This window comes from Sylvia atricapilla, chromosome 4, assembly GCF_009819655.1.
Source record: "Sylvia atricapilla isolate bSylAtr1 chromosome 4, bSylAtr1.pri, whole genome shotgun sequence".
Taxonomy (NCBI): domain Eukaryota; kingdom Metazoa; phylum Chordata; class Aves; order Passeriformes; family Sylviidae; genus Sylvia; species Sylvia atricapilla.
This window is the reverse complement of record NC_089143.1, coordinates 1,246,003-1,266,730: the sequence shown is the minus strand read 5'-3', so window position 1 is coordinate 1,266,730 and position 20,728 is coordinate 1,246,003. Positions and strand designations below refer to the sequence as shown.

At 41.2% G+C, this 20,728-nt stretch overlaps 1 protein-coding gene across 1 annotated transcript; it reads right to left on the bottom strand.

The window, feature by feature from the left end:
• Window positions 1–5,910: 5,910 nt before the first annotated feature.
• Window positions 5,911–20,479, bottom strand: FAM149A (family with sequence similarity 149 member A). Its single transcript, XM_066316903.1, has 14 exons — window positions 20,370–20,479; window positions 17,652–17,762; window positions 16,604–16,736; window positions 14,975–15,117; window positions 14,094–14,219; window positions 13,757–13,933; window positions 11,810–12,000; window positions 10,207–10,361; window positions 9,037–9,140; window positions 8,629–8,847; window positions 8,129–8,249; window positions 7,340–7,468; window positions 6,887–6,968; window positions 5,911–6,215 (listed from the first exon to the last, which is right to left on the bottom strand). Exons 1-14 carry the CDS (start codon window positions 20,429–20,431, stop codon window positions 6,142–6,144), a joined length of 1,827 nt encoding a protein of 608 aa, XP_066173000.1. The 5' UTR covers window positions 20,432–20,479; the 3' UTR covers window positions 5,911–6,141.
• Window positions 20,480–20,728: the final 249 nt, after the last annotated feature.

Sequence of the window (20,728 nt, the reverse complement as noted above, 5' to 3'; positions counted from 1 at the left end):
AGTCAAAAATCTGTACTTCTAACTGCTGATTACTCCTCCTACAGAAAAAAAAAATAACCAAACACAAAAAAAGCCAAAAAAAAAACCACCACCAAAAAATAAAAAACAACCACCCAAAAAAACTGTGAAACAGCAAGGAGAAGGTGGAAAGGCATTGGGAAAGCAGTATGGAACACTGCAGAACAAACATTGCCACATCCTGCCAGCAGCTAGCAATGATGTTAATGGCAATGATGGTAATAAAAGGCAGCAGAAACACTGGGATGAGACATCAAATATATATACTCAAGAAACAAGAAATGAGAGGTCTAACATCTTTGAGGCCTAATTATGTCACCAAGGCTTGGAATCATAACAAATCTTGGAGGATGTCATGTAGGAAATCAGTTTTCTACCAGATTGGGATCAGTGTTTCTGTTTTAGAGAGACACCTACTTGTTCAGTATTGGATTTCTGTGAGCCCTCCACTGGTTAGGGAATCTTTGCTTTTATAAATGCTTGTAACAGCACAAACCTCTTCTGGTTCAGCCTCTTGCCTAAGTGGAGGCTGTCTACCTGTGCTGACATGAAATCTGTTAGGCAGCTGTGTCAGCCAAGAGACACAAAGACACACAGGCTTCTGTTGGTCCCTAGAATGCAGCCTGGATTCTTCAGTAAGAAAAAAATAATAAAATCATCATTAACAGCAAGAAAAGAAAACAAAAGCAAAGCAAAGCAAGTCTAAAGCAGATCTGATACAAGAGAGAGACAATAGAGAAGAACACAACTCATTCTGAAAAACTGATTTTTCTTAAGGAAGGCTTTCTTAGCAAGAGCTTCTCTCTTTCTAAACGCACACCATCTCAACATGATTAACCTTTATGCAGAAGGGTACTCTGAAATCAACAGGCTATTTGTAGTCCACAACAGCCATCACCTAGACAAAGAAAATATAACACAATATGTCTCCATTTCAAAATATGAAATTTTTGACAGCTGGAGAGCTCAGAGATCCCCAAGATCTCCCCAGTCCTCAGAGAGGAATTTTAGGGCCTGATACTAAATTTCATGCCCACACTAGGCTACTACAACTTCATGCCCAAAACCTAGGCCTCCAAGAACAAATTTTGAGGAAGACTCCAGCTTCAACTCCTTCTGTGGAGCCTTTCTCACACAGGTAAAGGAGAGAAAAAGCATTTGTGAGACAGAGACTACAGCTGTTTTTTCAGAGAGACATCAAAGAGATTGCTTTGATGCCACCTCCATCAAGCACACCTTGCTGGATTTCTGCAGCCTGGTGTTCACTGTTCAGCAGCAATTGCTTTGCTCCACAGCCATCACTTGAGATCCTTCACTGTAAGGCATTTTGCATTAATTAATTATCCCTAACACAATATAAATGCCTGCCTCCTAAGAAACCATAATATTCCCCATGAGAATACCAACATGCCTTACAATAATGGAGACCACCACTCCTGCCCCAGCACACAGACCACTGCTGTAAAGGTGATAAGGTGGCAGTGATGTTGGCATAAGTAACAGACAATTAATATGATCTAGCTGCCAAAGCACCACACCTATATTTACCCATCAGTGTGTCAAAGAAAGTGCACACGCCCAAGCTGGGTGATCACAACTCATCCAAGGTCACAAGTGAAGATTCCACCCACTTCTCTGTGATCTGGCCAGATTGTACAGAGCCTCCTCCTTGCTAAACTCCAGCAAGTTTAAAGAAAGCATTTAGCAGCACGCAACACACTACATGAAGTGAGTCAGAGGTCATGAAGGATGAATAAACAGGGCAGTTTAAGACCAGGAAAAACTTGTGGGTCACAGAAGCACAGCCCTGCAAATCTGCCACTTGCATTCTTGCAGCATAGAAGACCTGGTATTGGTAGTTTTTGATAAGATTTGCCCTAGGAAGTTCTTTTTGCACATAACACAGTCACAGCTGTACAACCTCTCAGAAGCCGTGGTGGGTTAGCCTTGGCCAGCAGTCAAAGGACTCAAAAGGACACAAAAGCTCATGGGCCAAAAAAGATTGGATGATTGCTCATTGGTTACCATCACAGGCAAAATAGACCCAACTTTGGCAACTGTATTTAATTTATGGACAATTAAAACCAGATAATGAGGAAGTTAGAAACCAAGACAAAAAGTTCCTCTCTGCTGCTCCCTCCTTACTCTTTTCTCCTGCTCCAGCATGGTTTCTCCACATGCTGCTGAGGAATCTCTGCTCTGGAGCCTGGAGCACTGCCTCCTTCTTCCATGACCTTAGTGTTTGCACTGCTGTTTCCCCTCTCTTTTCCCTCCCCACACTCCATTGAGCATTTTTTTGTACACTTGTAAATACTTTTTCACAGAGGTGCATGCCACTGGCTTGGCTGCTTAGCTCAGCTGTGTCCTGCAGTGGCTCCAGAGTGGAGCCAGCAGGAATTGTTCTCCTCTTCTGTCCTTTACAAAGTGATGGATTTAATACTTGGAAACCACACAGGTGCTTTTTTCCTTACAATGGTCAGAGAAGAATCGTTCAGGACTAAACTCCTCCAGGTCAGGAAAAATCTTATTAGGGAACAAATTGTAACAAGAGTATTTGTGCCATTCAACACTTGACATCCTCCTGAGGAGAAAAGGGAAAGAAGGATCAAAACAACAGCAAACGTGTGTGTCTATAAATGCTTTACCATAAAAAAAAAAAAAAAAAAAAAAAAAAAAAAAAAAAAAAAAACACCCTACTTGGGAAACCTCAGTACTCTCTCATGCAAATATTCCAGCACCCATCCCAGCCACCTCTAGCTACTCTAAAACCCTAGAATGGCCAATGGTTGGTGCATTCCTCTCTCAATCCCTCCAATCTTGATCAAGGAGGAATGGAAAACTTACCAAACACTTTGTCTAGTTCTCTGTGAGCCTTCTTTAGGGCTTCAGGATTATGTCCAAGTAAGCACAAGGGCATTATGAGGGTGTGCAGTTAGAGAACCTCAGCTCCAAAGGAAAATTGTCAGAGATGTCAGAAACTACAAGAAAGAATTCTTCAGGTACTAATCATGGCTTTAAACCACGACAAAGTACCATGCACACACCTCACCCCAGTGGAAGAGAGAGGAGTATCAGAACAAAGATAAAACCCCTGCACTGAGATAAGAAAAGTTGAACGACTGAAATAAAACAAACTGAAAACAGGAAAAGAGAGAGGAACAAAACCCAAGAAACACAAGCAATTACACAAAACAATTGCTTACCACCCACTGACCTCAGTCCACCCCCAAACAGCAACAGCTCCCTCCAGCTGCCCAGCCCCAGTTCATGTAGTGAGCAGGGCCTTCTGAGGTATGGAATATCCCTTGGACCAGTTGGGATCATGTCCTTCTTGTGCACTTTCTCACTGGCAGAGTATGGCACACGGAAAAGTCTTTGATGTAGGGCAAGCACAATTCGACAAGAACTAAAACATTAGGGTGTAACCAATATTGTCCTCGTAACAACTTAAAACACAGCACTGTGCCAGCTACTAGGATGAAAATAAATCCTATGCCAGCTGAAACCAGGGCAGGTCTGTAAACAGAGACAGAAGGGGAATATTTGCATGCTGTTTAACATGAGAGAATCATTAGTCACTGACAAGGCTGAAAAGACAAGAGGTACTCAACACTTTGTTCACCAGCAAAGGTCCTTTTACCAGCACCAGGCCTTGGGAAAAAAATCCAAGCTGATGCACACAACGACCCACTGTCTGAAGGAAGGTTGGTGTGTTACAGGAGCTCAAACTCCACACACTGATGTACTCTGACAGTATCCAACCACAGAAAGCTGGCCAACAGAGCTGTGAGACTCTGTGATCTTCCAGTTGTGGAATTTGGGGGACATAGGAGAAGACTAAACAAAGGCTAATGTCATTCCTGTCTACAAGAAGGATTTCAGAAAGAATCCAGAAAATTACAGGCCCATCTGTGTTACTTCAGTCCCTGGGAAACCTATCAAATCAATTTTCCTGGCAGCTGTTACAAGACAAATGAAGCCCATGATTAGGAAAACCAGCACAGATTGACCAAGGACAAATTGTGCCTGACAAACCTGATTGCCTCTTACAACAAAGGAACCTGCTTGGTTGATGTGGGGCCAGCAGTGAACGTTGTGACCTGGGTATCTCCAAGGTTCTGATGTGGTTCCCATGGCCTCCTCCTACAGAAATGTGGATGGCACATGTGGATGTGTGATCCATGTGCTGGGTGGGGGATTGGCTGACCAGCCACACCCAGAGGGTGGTGGGAAACTGCTCCCTTCCACATTGGCAGCCTCCAAAAGTGGAGTCTCCCAGGGAGTGACACTGGGCCCAGTGCTGGTTAGTATCCCCAGCAGTGATTTGGATTTGGGAATCAACTGGACGTGGATGGAGTTTGGCAGTGATGCCAAACTGTGGGAGGCAGTGGACACTTTGGGAGAGCCACCCTGCAGGAAGAGCTGGACAGGCTGAAAAATTAGGCTAACAAGAACCTTATGAAGTTCAGTGAGGACAAATATAAGGTCCTGCACATGGAAAACATAATTCAGGAGAGCAGCACAGGCTGGGGATTCACCTGGCTACTGAAAGGGACCTGGTGGACAAGCATCTCAGTGTGAGTGAACAGCTTCTTGCTGCAGCAAAGAAAGGCAAAACAAGATCTGGCTGCATCATCACCAAGAGAGATGAAGTAACTGTCCTACCCAGTTCTGGTCAGGCCACACCTGCAATACTGTGTTCAGTTTTGGTCCCTGCTATACATGAAAGGTGTGCACAGGGTGGAGAAGGTACAGGGAAGGGCAACAATGACCAAATTACTGGATAGCCTGGTATGTGAGGAAAGGCTGAGAAAACCTTATTACCGTGTTCCTGTATTTAAAGAGTGGCTACTAAGAAGATGGAGATTCCCTTTTCATAAGGAGCCTCATGGAGGAGGAGTGATGTGCGCAAATCATGCCTGGGAAAATTCCAACTGGACACAGGAGGAGAACTTTTCACAATGAGAATAAATCAGCCATTGGAATCATCTCTCCATTAGGTGGGAAGTGGTGGATTCCCCAACATTGGGCACTACAATTCAGCTGGAGAGGGTGATGGGCCATCTCATCCAGACTGTGCTTTTCCCAGCAAATATTGGACCAGAGGATCCTTGAGGTCCTTTCCAACCTAGAATGACAGTCATTATAGACTGATAATCATTATAGACTCATTATAGAATGAGTCTATAATGATTATCAGGATATAAGATGACCAGTAATTGTCAGGTTCCCAAAAACTGATGAAAAGACAGAAGTGTCAAAATACTTCTGGCAGACAGCAAACATCCCTCCTCCTCTCTCTTACTGCCTGAGAGCAATTCATTGTTGCTCTAGTAATTAGCAATCTTTCTTTTTAAGCTGCAGAAGTAGATGCTTGTTCTGCTCTTCTCTTCATTTGTACAAGAAATCTCAAAAAGTGGGAATGGTCTTACAGATTTGTCAGCATGTGGTTCAATTGCTCAGCATCTAAAAACATGTTTGGCTTGGCAGGGAAAACATTACTTGCTGTAAACAAAGTTTATCCCAGCAGTTCCCATAGTGACTGATTATTAGAACAGCAATAAATGAGATTTCAAAAGGAAGAAGAAAAGGTTGGTACAGATAGTATTTGTAAGAGATCAATTATAATAATATAATAAGCAGACAGACTAAAAAATGAAGAAACGTTAAAATAGTAGTTAAAGAGAAAGTACTGCACATTCCTGTTTAAAAGTATAAATTTTACATATGACTAATACTTAGATAGACAAAAATATCTTTAAGAAAGCAAAGGAAGTGAGAACAGCACTTTATGTTCTCAATGTATCTTCTTTGATAGGTAAAAAACCAATCCCCTAGGAAAGGCATAAAAAGGAGGAATGCCTGAGAAGAAAGTGCAACCAGTCTCTTGATAAAGGCAACCAGAGCAGACACCTCAACCATTTATTTCATTTTGCTCTAATTTTTAATCTAACCTCTGGTCAAGTAATTGTAAAAGAAGGTAATGCAGGCATCCTGAGGATTGCAAGGCTCAGCACACACCAGCATATGCACACCTTCTTTGTTACACAAGATACTAAGTGGCAAATTTAGCACTTCAGTCTTTCATTCAGTGCAGAGGGTTTCTGTTTCTTCTAAAACAGGTTAAGAGGCAATCTGAAATCTTTTCCTTGAGGTTGGAGGGTTTCTCTGAAAGGATCTGGGGTAATTCTGTGAACCTGGAAAATATAAAACATTTGTTAACTGTTGTAGTTTCTGAAAGACACTCCTGAAAGATTTCTGAAAGATTATATGTGAGTTACTTCTGCCAGTGTGCTCAGACCAATATTTGCTACCCTGCCCTTACTCTTACATCATCTGTTAGATAATCATGTCAATGATATAGTCATCTAAACTCAAGGAGCTTCCAAACAAGTAAAGGACTCAAATAGACCAAAAACTAGCTAGTCAGCTTTATTGTAAAACTGGAACAAACTGAGCCACATAGAGTTGCTCTCTTTTTTGGGGTTGTAAATTGAAGGCAGAGCTGCAAATCAATACTGATTTTTTTTTTTTTAATGAGAGGTTTATATTTTTGTTAAAAATGCACATTGTAAAATCTACTTTTTCTTCACACAAAAAGTTCATTAGTTTCAGACCTCAAATAAAATTTGTCATGAGCAGTTCACAAGCATGCAACAGTGTTAGTACTCTAGCAGCTGCAAAAATACCAATACCTCAGAACAAGTGAGAAGAAACTTCAAAACCAAACTCAAAAGATCCTGCCAAGAAAACCTGTTCTTCTTTTATGCTGAGATGGCTCTCCCTAAGCACTACACTTTTTTGACAGTATGATGGGTTAAAAGGTTTTGTTGGCCTTTTACCTTCCAAGTAATTCTTCTTTGCCTACCTGTTATCAAAAATCCTTGACCGGGCCTTCTGTGGTTACCAAAATCCACAGGAGTCAGTGACTTCTTCTGAGGTGTGTCTCTCTGTAAAAAGGAAAGATATACTTTTAGCTGATGTGATCTACTTATCTACAGGAAGGGTTTGATTATGTTTTTTTATGATCTAGTCCAGCAGACTGGATCCTATCAAAGTGCAAAGCTCTTGCTTGCACAGCACTAAAACTGCACACTTCTACACACACCCTCAAAACCTGAAAAAAAAAAAAAATTCTTCCTCATACAACAGTCCCACACTCTCCCCAAGACTTCTAACATCCTCCTCTCTACAGGTAGCAGGAACCTCTGTACATCAGAAGTCAGGAGAGACCTAGAAATGAGACCTTCTGTAAACTCACAACGGGCAAGAAAGAAAACCTCTTCCCTTTTTCCATGTCTCTGCTTACACTGGAACATACCCTGAACGTGTGAGTGGTGTTGGGTCTTGAAAACTGATTTACAGTGACAGTTCTTTCTCTGAGTGGCTGTTGCTCTGGTCTGCCAGCTACTGCACTTGACACTCTGCTATGAGCACATCGTCCTGGATGCTGAGAGAATGAATAAAAGCATTAAGAGAATGCAGGAATTGAATAAGTTGAGGTTCTTTTTTTTCTGTTGACATACAGAAGTTCACAAGATGATAAGAAAAGTATGTTTTCAAGAAGCAAAAGCAGCAATTTAAGTGTTTGCCTGTTTTTTAAACAGATGCAAGTCTATTTCTATGTTGGCATGTTGATCTATCAACACAGTGATTTACTTTCATTCTGGTGATTTATTCCAAAAGTAGGCTAATATAAGATCTGGGGTTTTTTCAGTTGTTATCCTTTTCTACTTCAGTCAGCATAATCTTCTAATTCTTACAACCTAACATTAGTGAATGAAACACTGAAAAGAGCTATTTAAATTCAGATGAATGGAAGAGCAAGGTAACTATTTTCTTATTATGTTGGTTGGTTCTTTTTAGCTATTTTTTTTTCAACCAGGTTTTTCTGTTGTCAGAGAAGTCTTTCCACTATGATCTGTGACCCAAGGTTTTAAACTGCCTTCTCTTGCATTGTACCCCAATATAACACACATTAGCATGTTAAAACTGTGAATTAAATACAAACCAACACAAGCTGTAACATTACTCAGTTCAACCAGTGACACAGTGTAGTTAATTTCTAAATAGCTTGAAGTTCTTCATCAGTAAAAAAATGAAAACTTACAGAGCCCTGCTGCACTCGAGGTACTGAAACATGTTGTTCAACAGCCTCAGAGTTTATTGGTGGTAACTTGTTCCAGGTTGCAGACACATGAGCAGAAGATAAACGACCCCTACTGCCAACCCTACAAAAATTTTAAGGGTTCCTCTTTTAGGAGCATTCACATGACAGACTTCTTCACTGAAGTAAAATGAAAATTATTGAGCAGTGCATTTCTTTATAAAGCTCGGCTACAGAAAGCAGCAGCACTTAATACAGCGATAAAGAAGTAAAACAAATCCCTCAAAATAAAAAATCATGGCTCTGCTTGCTTTCTTCTTCCCTCTGAATTCTACAATTAATAATGAATTTAATTTATTATTTTAAAAGAATAAATTCTACAATTAATAATAAATCACAGGTATAAATACTTGAGGTTAGTCCTCAAGTATTTTGCAAAATCCTTCAGTGGTTAAATTTCGGTTAAGTCCTGGGAAAAGAAAAGAACAAAAGGAAAAACTCACAATTTCTTGCCTTTACAGATTTTATCTTTGTGTGTATTAGGAAGTTCTGAGCAGGGTCGGTCAGAGGTGAGGGAAGGTAACCTTGGGAGTTTCCTAGAAGATGCCAACAGAGCTGGAGATGAGGAGAGAACCCTGTTATCAGCAATTCTCCCCAGCCTATGCTGTGCTGAATTTGGAGTGCTGGACATAATGTTACACTGTTTGTCTTCTTGCTCATTTCTAGGAAAGAGAAAGAAATAAGGAATTAAGATCAAGAAAAACAAGGTTTTAACAGTGCATCATTTCAACCTCTGCAAATTACTATCCTATCAGTATCGCTGCCTTTTAATAGTTTTTTTTTTTTAATGGCAAGGCATTTTTTACATGATGTGTATTATGTCATACTTTTTAAATGTCAGTGTCACCTACTGTATTTTTTCTGCTGTGGCAGCATGCCTCTGTTGGAGTGGTTTTGCTTGAATTGTCATCACACCATTCAGATCACTACAGAAGTTGCTGGAGAAACGGTGAACCTATTAAAAGCAAGAACTATGTGTTAACCTTTACTTTTCTAGAAGTAAGATCTCAAAAAGCACATAGTTAAGAGGTATTTTTCTTGTTTTTTACAGAAGTTCCTTTTAAGATTTTTCAGTAGAATTCTCAGGGGTAGATGGGACAACTATGCTTTTTCTTTCACTTATCTTTAACAGATTTTTATAAGCACGACTTGTGTAATTTAGTTACTGAATTGCAACTTGATTTACAATATAAATTTTAGTCAAAGCCAGAGTTTGATTTTTCAAACTCTCCATTTTCCCTCAGCTCAGGGGCATGATTTATTAAAGCATTTTGCTTCTCTTGGCTGCTGGGGCTGCTACAGAACAACACACATCTTGGGAGAACCAAGCCTGCTGTGCTGCCTTTCCTCACTGTTTAGCAAGCATGGAAAAGGAGCTGATGGAAGAAAATGAAGCCACTTGAACTCAAAAGACTGAGACAGGAGAGAAAAAAACCAAACAAAAGCAGTGGCTGAAAAAGGAAACAAATGTGCAAAACATGAATGAGGAGAAAGCAGAACAAAATAAGACATTTTATCAATATAAGCACGAGCCTCCACCAAGACAGGTAAGGCCCAATCCACTTCAGAATCCCCTTGCACAAGAAGCAAAGAAAGAGAGAAGGAATGGGAGAGTCTGAAACTTGCAGTATTGTGAGGAAATATGTCAAGTTGCAACTTCACATCTCAGTTTGCCTTCTTAATTCTATCCTGGAGAAACTACTGTGTCACAATAAAAGCAGAATTAGTTTTTAAGGACAGAACAGAATTTAACAAGACTCTGCAAATCAATGGCAGCAATAGCTTAGTGATGAATTGTACCTTTATGGACCACCAAAGAAAAACAAGTGACAATGAACAAAAAATGAACATTGAATTAGATCTCATTTTTAATTACATTACTTTAGGTACACCTAATTGATATAAAGAAAAAAAAAAAAAGAAGAAATAAAGAAAAAGAGCCTTTTCAAGTTTCACTCAAGACTGTCCAAAGTTTGAAGAAAAAAAAGAATATTTGACAGAACGGTTTGGTTGATTTTTACCTGTGATGAAACAGAATGAGCTCCAAAAGACACACTTCGTGCTTCAGAGCCTCTGGAAAGAGGAATGGTCCCAGCATCTGCTGCGAGATGAACCACTGGAAAATGTGGCAGTTTTGCTGTAACAGTTTTCAGTTTTTCTATTTGTTGGTCACACTCTGCAGAACAGCAAAGAAAGTGGAGAGAATAAGAAGTGTTTTATATGATTACCAACCATTATTTCTTGGGGTTTAAACAGTATTACACCACACAGTAAATATGGACTTTCACATAGCTTTACGTTTCCATGCTATTTAAAAATCTAACAGAAATCATGTGGTTTTGAAACCATTTCCATTTGCCTATGCTTTCTCTAACACTGACATACAAGCTGGCCTAGATTTGGAGGTGGTTGTTTAACAAAACACAGCTAAGACCATTGAAATGCTGCCTAAAAATCCCCAGAGCTTTTCCTTTTCATGTAGTAAAAATTTTTTTTAAATATATATTAAATAAAAAGTCTATTGATACTAGCCTTCTCTGACAGCAGCTATACAGTTTCATTTTGGATATATGTTTCCATCTTATTTCTATTACAAACCCAAATTCTTTTCCTCCCTAGTTGAAATACTAGCTATTTATAATCAGCTTATGACCTTCAAAAATATCTAAGGGCAAACTCATCATGATACTGCTAAATGATCCTTCCTAAACTATGATACTGAGAGCTAAACAATCCACCTGTGGGGTCAAAAGATCTTTTAAATTACAGTAAAACCTGAAATGTTAAGTTGTGATGCTGCAAGCATTCAGAGAAATTTTGCCATTTCTTACTTTATTGTATTCTTATACTTGAGGTTGAGTGTACCTTACATTAGAGGTAACTTCCAAGACCCACACAGGCATTCTTGTGTTACTTCTGTCCTTTTAAAATACATTGAAAGAACTGAAACTTCCCTCAGCTTCCAAAGACAACAGTTGCACACTAAATAGATTTTTCACTTCTATTTAATTTTCCTAGCTTTTCCTTTCCCTCACTACAATCTGTTAGGATATGAAAACATAAAATAAAATTACACATGTCCCTTTTTCCTTATCCTGTAGTGCTATAGTGGACTCAAACTCCTGCACATCAGCAAGTCTGTCTATCTCACCTGAACATTCTGACTACCCAAAGGCTCTTTTTATTAATAAAACTTAAACAATGAGGACTAGGAGACTGATTCCTAGGTTCCAAAGCCACATCACATTGTCAGTGATCCCCTGACTAATGACAACTAACAGCATCAATTTGCATCTTCAAGTCAATGATTAATATTTTTAGTTTTTAAACATGCTCTCTTGCAATGAAGCTATTTCAGTCAGTATTTTTTTTTCTTTTTACACCTCTCACACAGAAGTCCCTGAAAATTAGGAAGGAAGTTTTATTTTAGATGCATGTGTGTGTCTCAGGACAAGGCATTACACACATTATGGTTCTACTGGTTATCTTAACTAAAGCTTGGAAAATCTCCTTAAGTTAAGAGGCCAGGGAAGGATGACTTTTCTGAATTAAGTAATTTGTTAATTATTTGTTAATTTCTAAATTGCAACAAATACCATATTTTCAAATGAAAATACCAGATACCTGGGATACTAGTTTCCCAATTTTTTTTAATCAGTTCCTCCAGTATTCCAATGACATTGCTCCAGACATGATCAAAGACTTCAGAGGCCACAGCATCTTTGATGCAGGCATTGGGAGACACAGGGGGAATGCCACGCTTACACCTCTTCTCAGAAAGATGCATTTTCTTTTGCTCCCAAATCTCATCCTCACTAATAAAGGAAACAAATGCAAAAGAATTCCCATGGGAATTTATTTTCCCCCCACACTCCCTTCAGTAGAGAAACATACATATGGAAGAAAAGGCAGTCAGCTGGAGGTAACAAAAAAATTCTAACTCAAATTCACCTAAGGGAAGAGAACTTATGAAATACATATACTGATTTCTCTTTCATTTGCTTTCCATTGAAAAATTTAAAAATCCCATTAGGACATTACAACAGAAAGATCTACAGGTCTATGAAAAAGTATTTTATGTGGCACATAGTCATTTGAGACTAAATCCTATGATTTTTACAGTAACACAGGCAACAACATCTGTTTTATTTGTCAAGAGAACTCTCACATTGAAAATTTCTTTCTCAGCATGACCTGTGTGACTGCACACATCTGCAATTTTCCACCACTGATCAAAGATGAAACAACTCCAAAGGATTTCTGCAGTATGACAAGAATAGGAGAGCTCATAGCCTTACACATACCTTCTTCCTCTACACTACAGTAAGGAGAGTCATGCTTTTTAATTTTTTTTTTCTGTTTCATCTGTATCTAGGGAAGCGTGTTTTAGCACAATTTCCTAACTTGGTTTTCTAATACACCCTCTCGGGAAGAAAGTTTTAACTTTTTAATGCCATCATATTATTTTCTAAGGAATGTTTTTGGGGGCTTTTTTTGAGATCAAAAAGATGATTCCAAATTCCTACTGGTTTCTACTACCTCCCTTTCTCTTCTGTCACTTCTTCACTTCTTCCTCAAATCTCACTGCATAATTCTTAAGTGTACACGAGATGTGGCTCAGTGGTGCAACTCACAGAAGTGACCAGGCTGTTCTCCCATCAGGCTTTTTAACACCCACTGTTTTACTTATGGAGAACAAAGAATTGAAGGAAATAAGAAGCACGTGAAGGAGACAAAAGAGAGAAACATACCTTCAGACAAGTCTCTCTCCCGAATTAAGTTTGCTCACTTAGTAAAACAAAGAGAGAAGACTACTGAGAGTATTCTTAAACCTAAACACTTCCCAAAAAGGCAGCAACCCCAGCCTTCTCTTTCAAAAAGAGCACTGAAAGGGTCTCTGTCTGGTCCCTCAAGTTTCCAGAACAACCATGCCTTTGTTCTGAGTGTGCATAAGGCCTCAGCACAAAAAGCTGTGCTTTGTGCCCAGCAAGTCCTAGCAAAGTTTTCCCCTTTTAGAGGCCTTACAGAACACAGGACACAATGATTTTTCATCCACCCAGCAGCCCAGCTGCTGGAACATTCAGCTGGCTCACAGCAAACCTAGGCTGCTCTGTCAAGGTGACTGAGTGACTTGTCACTAGCAAGAGTGCTCTAAATGCAGGCTGTAACCAGCAGCTCTCCTCACAAAGCTGTTCTGCACAGAAAGAATTTAAGACTCATTAGAAAGCAGCAGCACAAACAATGTAATGACACCAAACAACCTGATGCTCAAGGCACCCATTGGGGAGAAGGGATGCCTTCATTCTACCCTGTCTCAAAACTAAATACTCATTTTATTGAATCTCCATGCATCAAATTCCTCAAAACAACTAGTGGTTAAGACACATTCCTCTGAAATGAAAGATGTGAGCTTTACCCCACCAGAGAGACAACATATCTAATCTTTTTACATGTCCAGTGAGTGTTCTGACCACTGTGCTACTGAACACAGGGACAGAGGGAACTGTATCTTACAGAAGAGAAACACAGTTTATGAACCCTGACTCAAAAATACACATATCTGTTATTTACAGTTCCTTGTTGTCAAAGGCGAGATATTCCTCTATTTTTCCATCCTCATCATAAATTTCTTCTTCCAGGAAGGAATACATGGCTGAGTCTGAAGCAGAAAGCCCAGTGGAACTTGAATCCTGTGCTGTATGTATTGGAGATGCTGTTGGGATCACCTTAAAGCCTGAGATGCAAAGCCTGAAAAAAATACCAAGAAAATGAGAATTAAACATTCAAAGAGAGAAGAAACTGCGTATTTCATTATACTGACATGTTTCAGTAACACAAAAGTAATATTTGTATGTGTTTGTGAAAGGGAAAGACCAAAATAAAATACTATTTTAAAAAAGTAACATACTCTTTTGTATGACCAGTACATTCAAGGAGGCCAGGCACACACTGAGTATCTACATGGGCATCATTTCTGCTCTGAAAATGCTGAAAGCCTTCATCCTTTGGCACTAGGAGCTGCTTCCCTAGGACCCTGAACAAAAAGGAGAGAACAAGCAGCATCATAGATGGAAATCTTACCCATATTCAAATATCCAGAATACAAACAAACAGTAGGCAATGCAAAAGCACAACTTGCATCTGCTTTGAGGGGCCACAACCCTGTGTATTACTTTAATATTGCCTGGTATTTAAGTCATTAAAGTTAAGCTGATTTACACAAAATGATATTTTAGTTTATAAATTTTAAGATCAATCTTTTTAGATTTTTCTAAAGGCAGACAAAAGTAAAGACTCTTCCTTCCTTATCAAAAAAACTCTGTAAGATACATTTAGAAATGGATGCAGAATAAAAAAAAAACATCTGCTGTGACTTCACATATCCAACTCTGGTATCCATCAATGGGAGTAAAAGTGCTAATCAAAAATGTTTACATCCAAAGTTAAGGCTACAGTTAAAGTTCAGAAAATGTGCAAATTCCAACATGCATAATGTAGAGAGGAAGACAGAAAAGCTAAAAGCAATTTTAATAAATATGCACTAAATCATACAGTAAAATAATTTTTGAACAACTTTGCCTGTAATCACTTTATTAATCAAAATAAAGGGTATCAGTTGCTAAAGCACCACTTTTAAAAAGCCCAGATTTACTGAGCAACTATGGCACAGCTCAGTCTCAGAGATACAGATTTCAACTGTTGCTGATGCCCAAACCATAAGAGGGCAACTCCCAAAATTTAAATTAGAATGTAACTGATTAAAACTACTACTAGCAAGAATTTCCCTACCTTATGTGAGGAAATTGTTCAACCCAATCTGCACATTCTGCCTGCAGGTTCTCTGTTTGGGAGGTCACCTTTCCTTCAAACAGCATTTCATCAATCTCCCAAAACAACTGATGCACTCTCTCTGTGTTGGCTTTATCGAATTCCTACATATTATAAAGTTAATAGTTGTTAGCAAATATGCACATATACTAAAATTTCCATGTTATTTAAAGAACAGAACAAACTGAATCAACTTGGCTGAGCGTGTCAGAATGCACAGATTTTATATTTTGGACACAATTTTTATACCACCAAAAAAAAAAAAAAAAAAGGAAAAAAAGAAAAAAACCAAACCAACAAAAAATCCCATATAGCTGGCCTGAACAAGTTGATTTAGCAAAAAGGAACTATAAGACTGCATTTCTTTGACATGAACATATAACATACAGCTGCCTAGAATTAGCCCACGTTAAAAAATACAGTTAAAAACCCAGTTATAAGTTGTTTGGACTCCCAGCTTGCTCCCTGCACCACTGTGAAGCACACACACTGCATCTCTGGCACCCAGGGCACCAAAACTCCCTGCTCCCTGAAGAAATTCTCTTCTTCCTTTCAAAGCCCAGCAGGGCAGAGAAGGGGCACGTGTGTAACCCAGTGCTCAGGGAACAGCAGTCAGTGTGAGAAATGCCCTCCCACACTTCTTCACTGAACCTACAGCTCAGGGCAGCTAGAGACTGGGTTAACACAGAGGCAAATAAAAATAGCAGAGAAGTGCCTGATTTTATCCAGTGATGTGGAGACAAGCACTTGACTGAGGCTGGGGCACTGTTTGTGATGATATTTGCCACTTACAATAGACACTTTGATCCAGTAAAAACACAGGTAAAATACAAGGCCCCAAATCACAATTGTTCACCTCCAGCTGAATGCTTCAAAGCACTTCAGACTACTGAGGGGATCACAGTGAGAAGAAATGAGAAAATAACTCTCACACAGGTTACTGTAACACCCAGAGTCAGGCTTTCTCCCAAAGGGCTGGCAGCAACAGATGGGGTCAGCACCCTAAAGGTTTGGGCATTAGGCAAAAAGAACTACCAGCCACAGAAGGCCTCCTGAAATGAAAGTGGCAGCAACTACAATGCTTTTGGATTTATTAAACACTGCCAGCTTGCACCAGGTATGCCTCAGAGGTCAGTCTTTGTAATAGACACAAGCTCTCTCTGCATCATCTGCACAAAGTAACTGAGTGTATGTCAGAGTTAAATATTTACCAAGACTGGGAAATTTTTATGCATATTCATGAATGTACTTTATAACTGAAAACATTGAGAACAGAGCAGTTTAGACATTGCCTACAGTGTTTGAATAGAAACATTTTATCATTTGCTCAGAAACCTAAGCCTACCTTCTTCAGTAAAACAGCTTTGTTTTCCCCAAACTTCATCATTTATCATTTTATTTCACTTTCCTTTGTTACACATTAGCTGCACCCATACCAATTTACAATCAAAACTGCTTTTTTAAATATTCAGTTAATACACTTATTCATCAGGCTATTATGGATGAGGTGCTACATGTCCAACATCAGTAAAAACTAGTATTTTCTACAATATTTAGAGAAAGGGTACTGTGAAAGTTTCTGTGACATACATCATCCCTCCAGGAGTAAATGGAACTTCTTTCAGTAGACAAACTAGTAGTACAGCTGTTTGTTCCAGACCAAGAACTATTCAATGCTGCAGGTGTTGTACAGCCACTAGATGAAAATGATGAAAGTGCCTCACTGAAAAGAAGACAAATTGAAGTGAAGGGACACAGAAATTATTTTCTGTATAAACATCTTTTAAATAAAGCAACCAATCAAGTACATGGTGCAAAGCAGGTATTTTAGAGTGAATACATGCTCCTGTCAGTACCATTTAGTGCCTTCAAGGCAATTCCTCCTACACTATTATGTTTTTGCATGTATATACATCACTGCAACTCTCAAATATGCATATGTATGTGTGCAAGTATTCAAATATAATTATATGCATGTATCTATGTTTCCAGCTCAAACAATTATTTTGGTTTCTCCCCGTCAGCTGGTGATCACATGAAAAACCCATGAAACATAACGTAAGCTTTCTTTAACTCTTTCACATTAGAAGTTACCACAAGAAAACCTTGGCAAAACTAATCATAACATCTCTACAAATGCTTCAAACAGCTCTGAGTTCCATGTCTCTATGCAGGGTTTTTTATGCTGCTAAATCTGGTGCACTTTAAAGTTCGAGTTGCAGCCCCCAAAGTTGTAGCTGGTCCCTGGCAGCTACCATCCATCCCAGGATGCAGAGAAAGCAGCAGCAACTGGATGTGCAGGCTGGGCAAATCCTAACCAGAATGAAACTTCCTAGAGTTTACTAACCTGCAACATTTGTGAGCATGGCTTCAAGTTAATCATGAAGTCTGATTTCCCCTCCAAATCTAATCAGTGCCCTCTACTGTGGTCTTAAAATACTCAAATTCGTATCACAAGCCAGGAATAAAGTTCAAACCCTTTAAACAGCAGATAAGGTCAATTTGAATCCTGCATTATATTGTGCAGTAGCTATTATCCATGGGAATGACTGGAAGAATGATTAGTGAAAATTAATTCCAAGCTGGAAATATCCAAGTCAAAAGTGCCTGAAGTGTTATTTCAGAAGTACATGCATACCAGGTATAATTGTCAATGGCTTCTTGCACATTTCTTGCAAAAACTGATGGAAGAGACACTCCGGTTTTTCCAGAGAGACATCGATTTGGGGAACCTCTGGACAGGCCCTTCCTATAAACACAGAAACATAAAATTCTATAATTTTAAATAAAGTTAATTCACATCTCCACTGGAAGGGGGAAGTGAGGAGGGCAGGAGAAAGGAGGAGAGGAGGAAGACAACTACTCTGTTGATTTTTTCAATCCTATCCAAAGGACAAACATTTGCTTGAAACAAACCACCTTGTTTTAAAAGAGTTTTTATTTGCCTTACTTACAAAGGTATGTTTAAAAAAAAAAAAAAAAAAGTACATTAACTTGGAGACTTGTTTTACTTCATGGGCATCCTCCTTGCATTTTGCAGTTCAAACTTTGCAAGAAGCACACACAGATGAAGCAGCACCTCACTACTGCAACAACAAAGCAAAGGCACAAACCAGTAATTGCCCACACAGCAATTTAATGAAGGAATGTTTTTCTCCTTTGTTTAGGGGGGTGAGGCTTTATGTTGGGGGGTTTTTTGTTTGGTTTTTTTTTAGATGGGAACTTTATAATTACATAGCTGTCCAAAATTACACATTACACTCAAGGCATGAAGTTGGGTCATTAATATGCTAAACCCACCTCTTCATACACAGAGGTGTGAAAGTGTTCCTTGGAAACACAACAACAGATTGCCTCACCTATTTTCATGCCATAAAAACCTTCACAGGGCATGATAGCATCAAAGTACATTTGTGAATGAGTAACTACAAGGAAACAGCCCACAGCTCAAGAATTTTCTTCGTTTCTTTAGACAAGAACCATAGATTGGCCCTGCAACAGTTTGTTCTGTCTTCCTTCTACCCTTTGTGATATTCACCTTGCCATTATACATATGACAAATATGTCAAAATCTAACTCCCCACTCAAATGGACCACGTTACACATCCTACTGCTAGGTCTTAGTTAAGAAGATACCAAAACCCTACCGTGAACTTAAATTTTAAATTCTTGTAGGCTGGCACAACAGCAGTGGAAAGCGTTTCCATTTGTTTGCACTTCATATTCTGTCTCTTCCCTAGGTGTCTGCCAGCAAGCAAGCTCCAGGAGGCTCTGTGAATATTCATAAGGTGCAGTCCCATGACTTGAGGCTCATTTTGTCCTAACAGTAAGATCTATCTCCCAGGAAATAACACTGAGCTCACAGTCCACCTTCTACACAGAATGCTGTTTCCTTCTGTTCCAACACATCCCTCTCGGTCTAACATTTGCCATGTTATTGCTCAGGCAGCCTTATAAGGTTTTTCAATTTTTTTCCCAGCTGATCCTTGTTCTTACAACTGTAATGCCACCACCAAGGTTTCACACTTCACTGCTCTTTACCTGCTCAAACTGCCCAGCTCAGATTGCCACGAAACAGCACTGGAGGAGGAAAACATTTACTGTTACCTTCTGTTTACTACTATCCAAGCTAAATCTCCCCCGGCACAACCTCAGGCTGCGTCCTCTTGTGTTGATGTGAGGCGGAGCAAAGCAGTGCTTCTGTCTCCATTGCATCTTGTTGCACTACGTCTCCCTACTCCTTGCATCACATGCCATTAAACGCGCCAGGAGATGACTGCGATAAAATAAAACGAAAGGAAAAACTCCTCCCAGCAGATATATATAGCATCACTTTCCCTGCGCTGGCAAGCAAACAGCAGAAGCTGGAGCAGCTCCCGGTTGCTCACCGAAAGCTCCGCAGCGACGGGCATTACACCGGGGACAACAACAGCGCGGAGTGCCTACAGCAGGGCTCCGGAGCCCGCAGGATGGCAGCGAGCCCTGGGGGCTGCCACACTCACTGAAATGAGCCCGGCAGGGACAGCCACACTCACTGAAATGACTGACCCCGACAGGGACAGCCACACTCACTGAAATGAGCCCGACAGGGACAGCCACACTCACTGAAATGACTGACCCCGGCAGGGACAGCCACACTCACTGAAATGACCCCGGCAGGGACAGCCACACTCACTGAAATGACTGACCCCGGGCAGGGACAGCCACACTCACTGAAATGACCCCGGCAGGGACAGCCACACTCACTGAAATGACTGACCCCGACAGGGACAGCCACACTCACTGAAATGACTGACCCGGGCAGGGACAGCCACACTCACTGAAATGACCACGACAGGGACAGCCACACTCACTGAAATGACTGTCCCCGGCAGGGACAGCCACACTCACTGAAATGACTGACCCCGACAGGGACAGCCACACTCACTGAAATGACCACGACAGGGACAGCCACACTCACTGAAATGACTGACCCCGACAGGGACAGCCACACTCACTGAAATGACCACGACAGGGACAGCCACACTCACTGAAATGACTGACCCCGACAGGGACAGCCACACTCACTGAAATGACTGACCCGGGCAGGGACAGCCCCCAGCCACACTGACTGACTTACCCCGGGACTGGCAGCCACACACACTGAAATGACTGACCCTGGGACTGGCAGCCCCCAGCCACACTGACTGACTGTCCCCGGCAGGACAGCCCCCAGCCCCACCGCCACATTCACTGACCGACCCCAGCCCCACCGCGACACTCACTGACTGACCCCGGCCCCGCCACACTCACTGACTGACCCAGGGCCGGCATGCTCCGGGGGCCGCCACACTCACTCACTGACTCACGGACTCACCCCAGGACGAGCAGCCCCCGGCCGCAGTCCCCCAGCGGGCCGGCGTCCCGCGCCCTGCGCATGGGGGCGCGGCGGGCGGCCCTCACAGCGCCCCGGCGGCGGCGGCCCGGCCCCGCACCGCCCAGCCCCGCACCGCCCGGCCCACACAGCACCGCCCGGCCCACATCGCCCGGCCCACATCGCCCGGCCCACATCGCCCAGCCCCGGCCCACACAGCACCGCCCGGCATCGCCCGGCCCGGCCCCTCACCGCCCGGCATCGCCCGGCCCACACAGCACCGCCCCGGCACAGCCCGGCACAGCCCCGGCCCACACAGCACCGCCCGGCCCACATCGCCCAGCCCCGGCCCACACAGCACC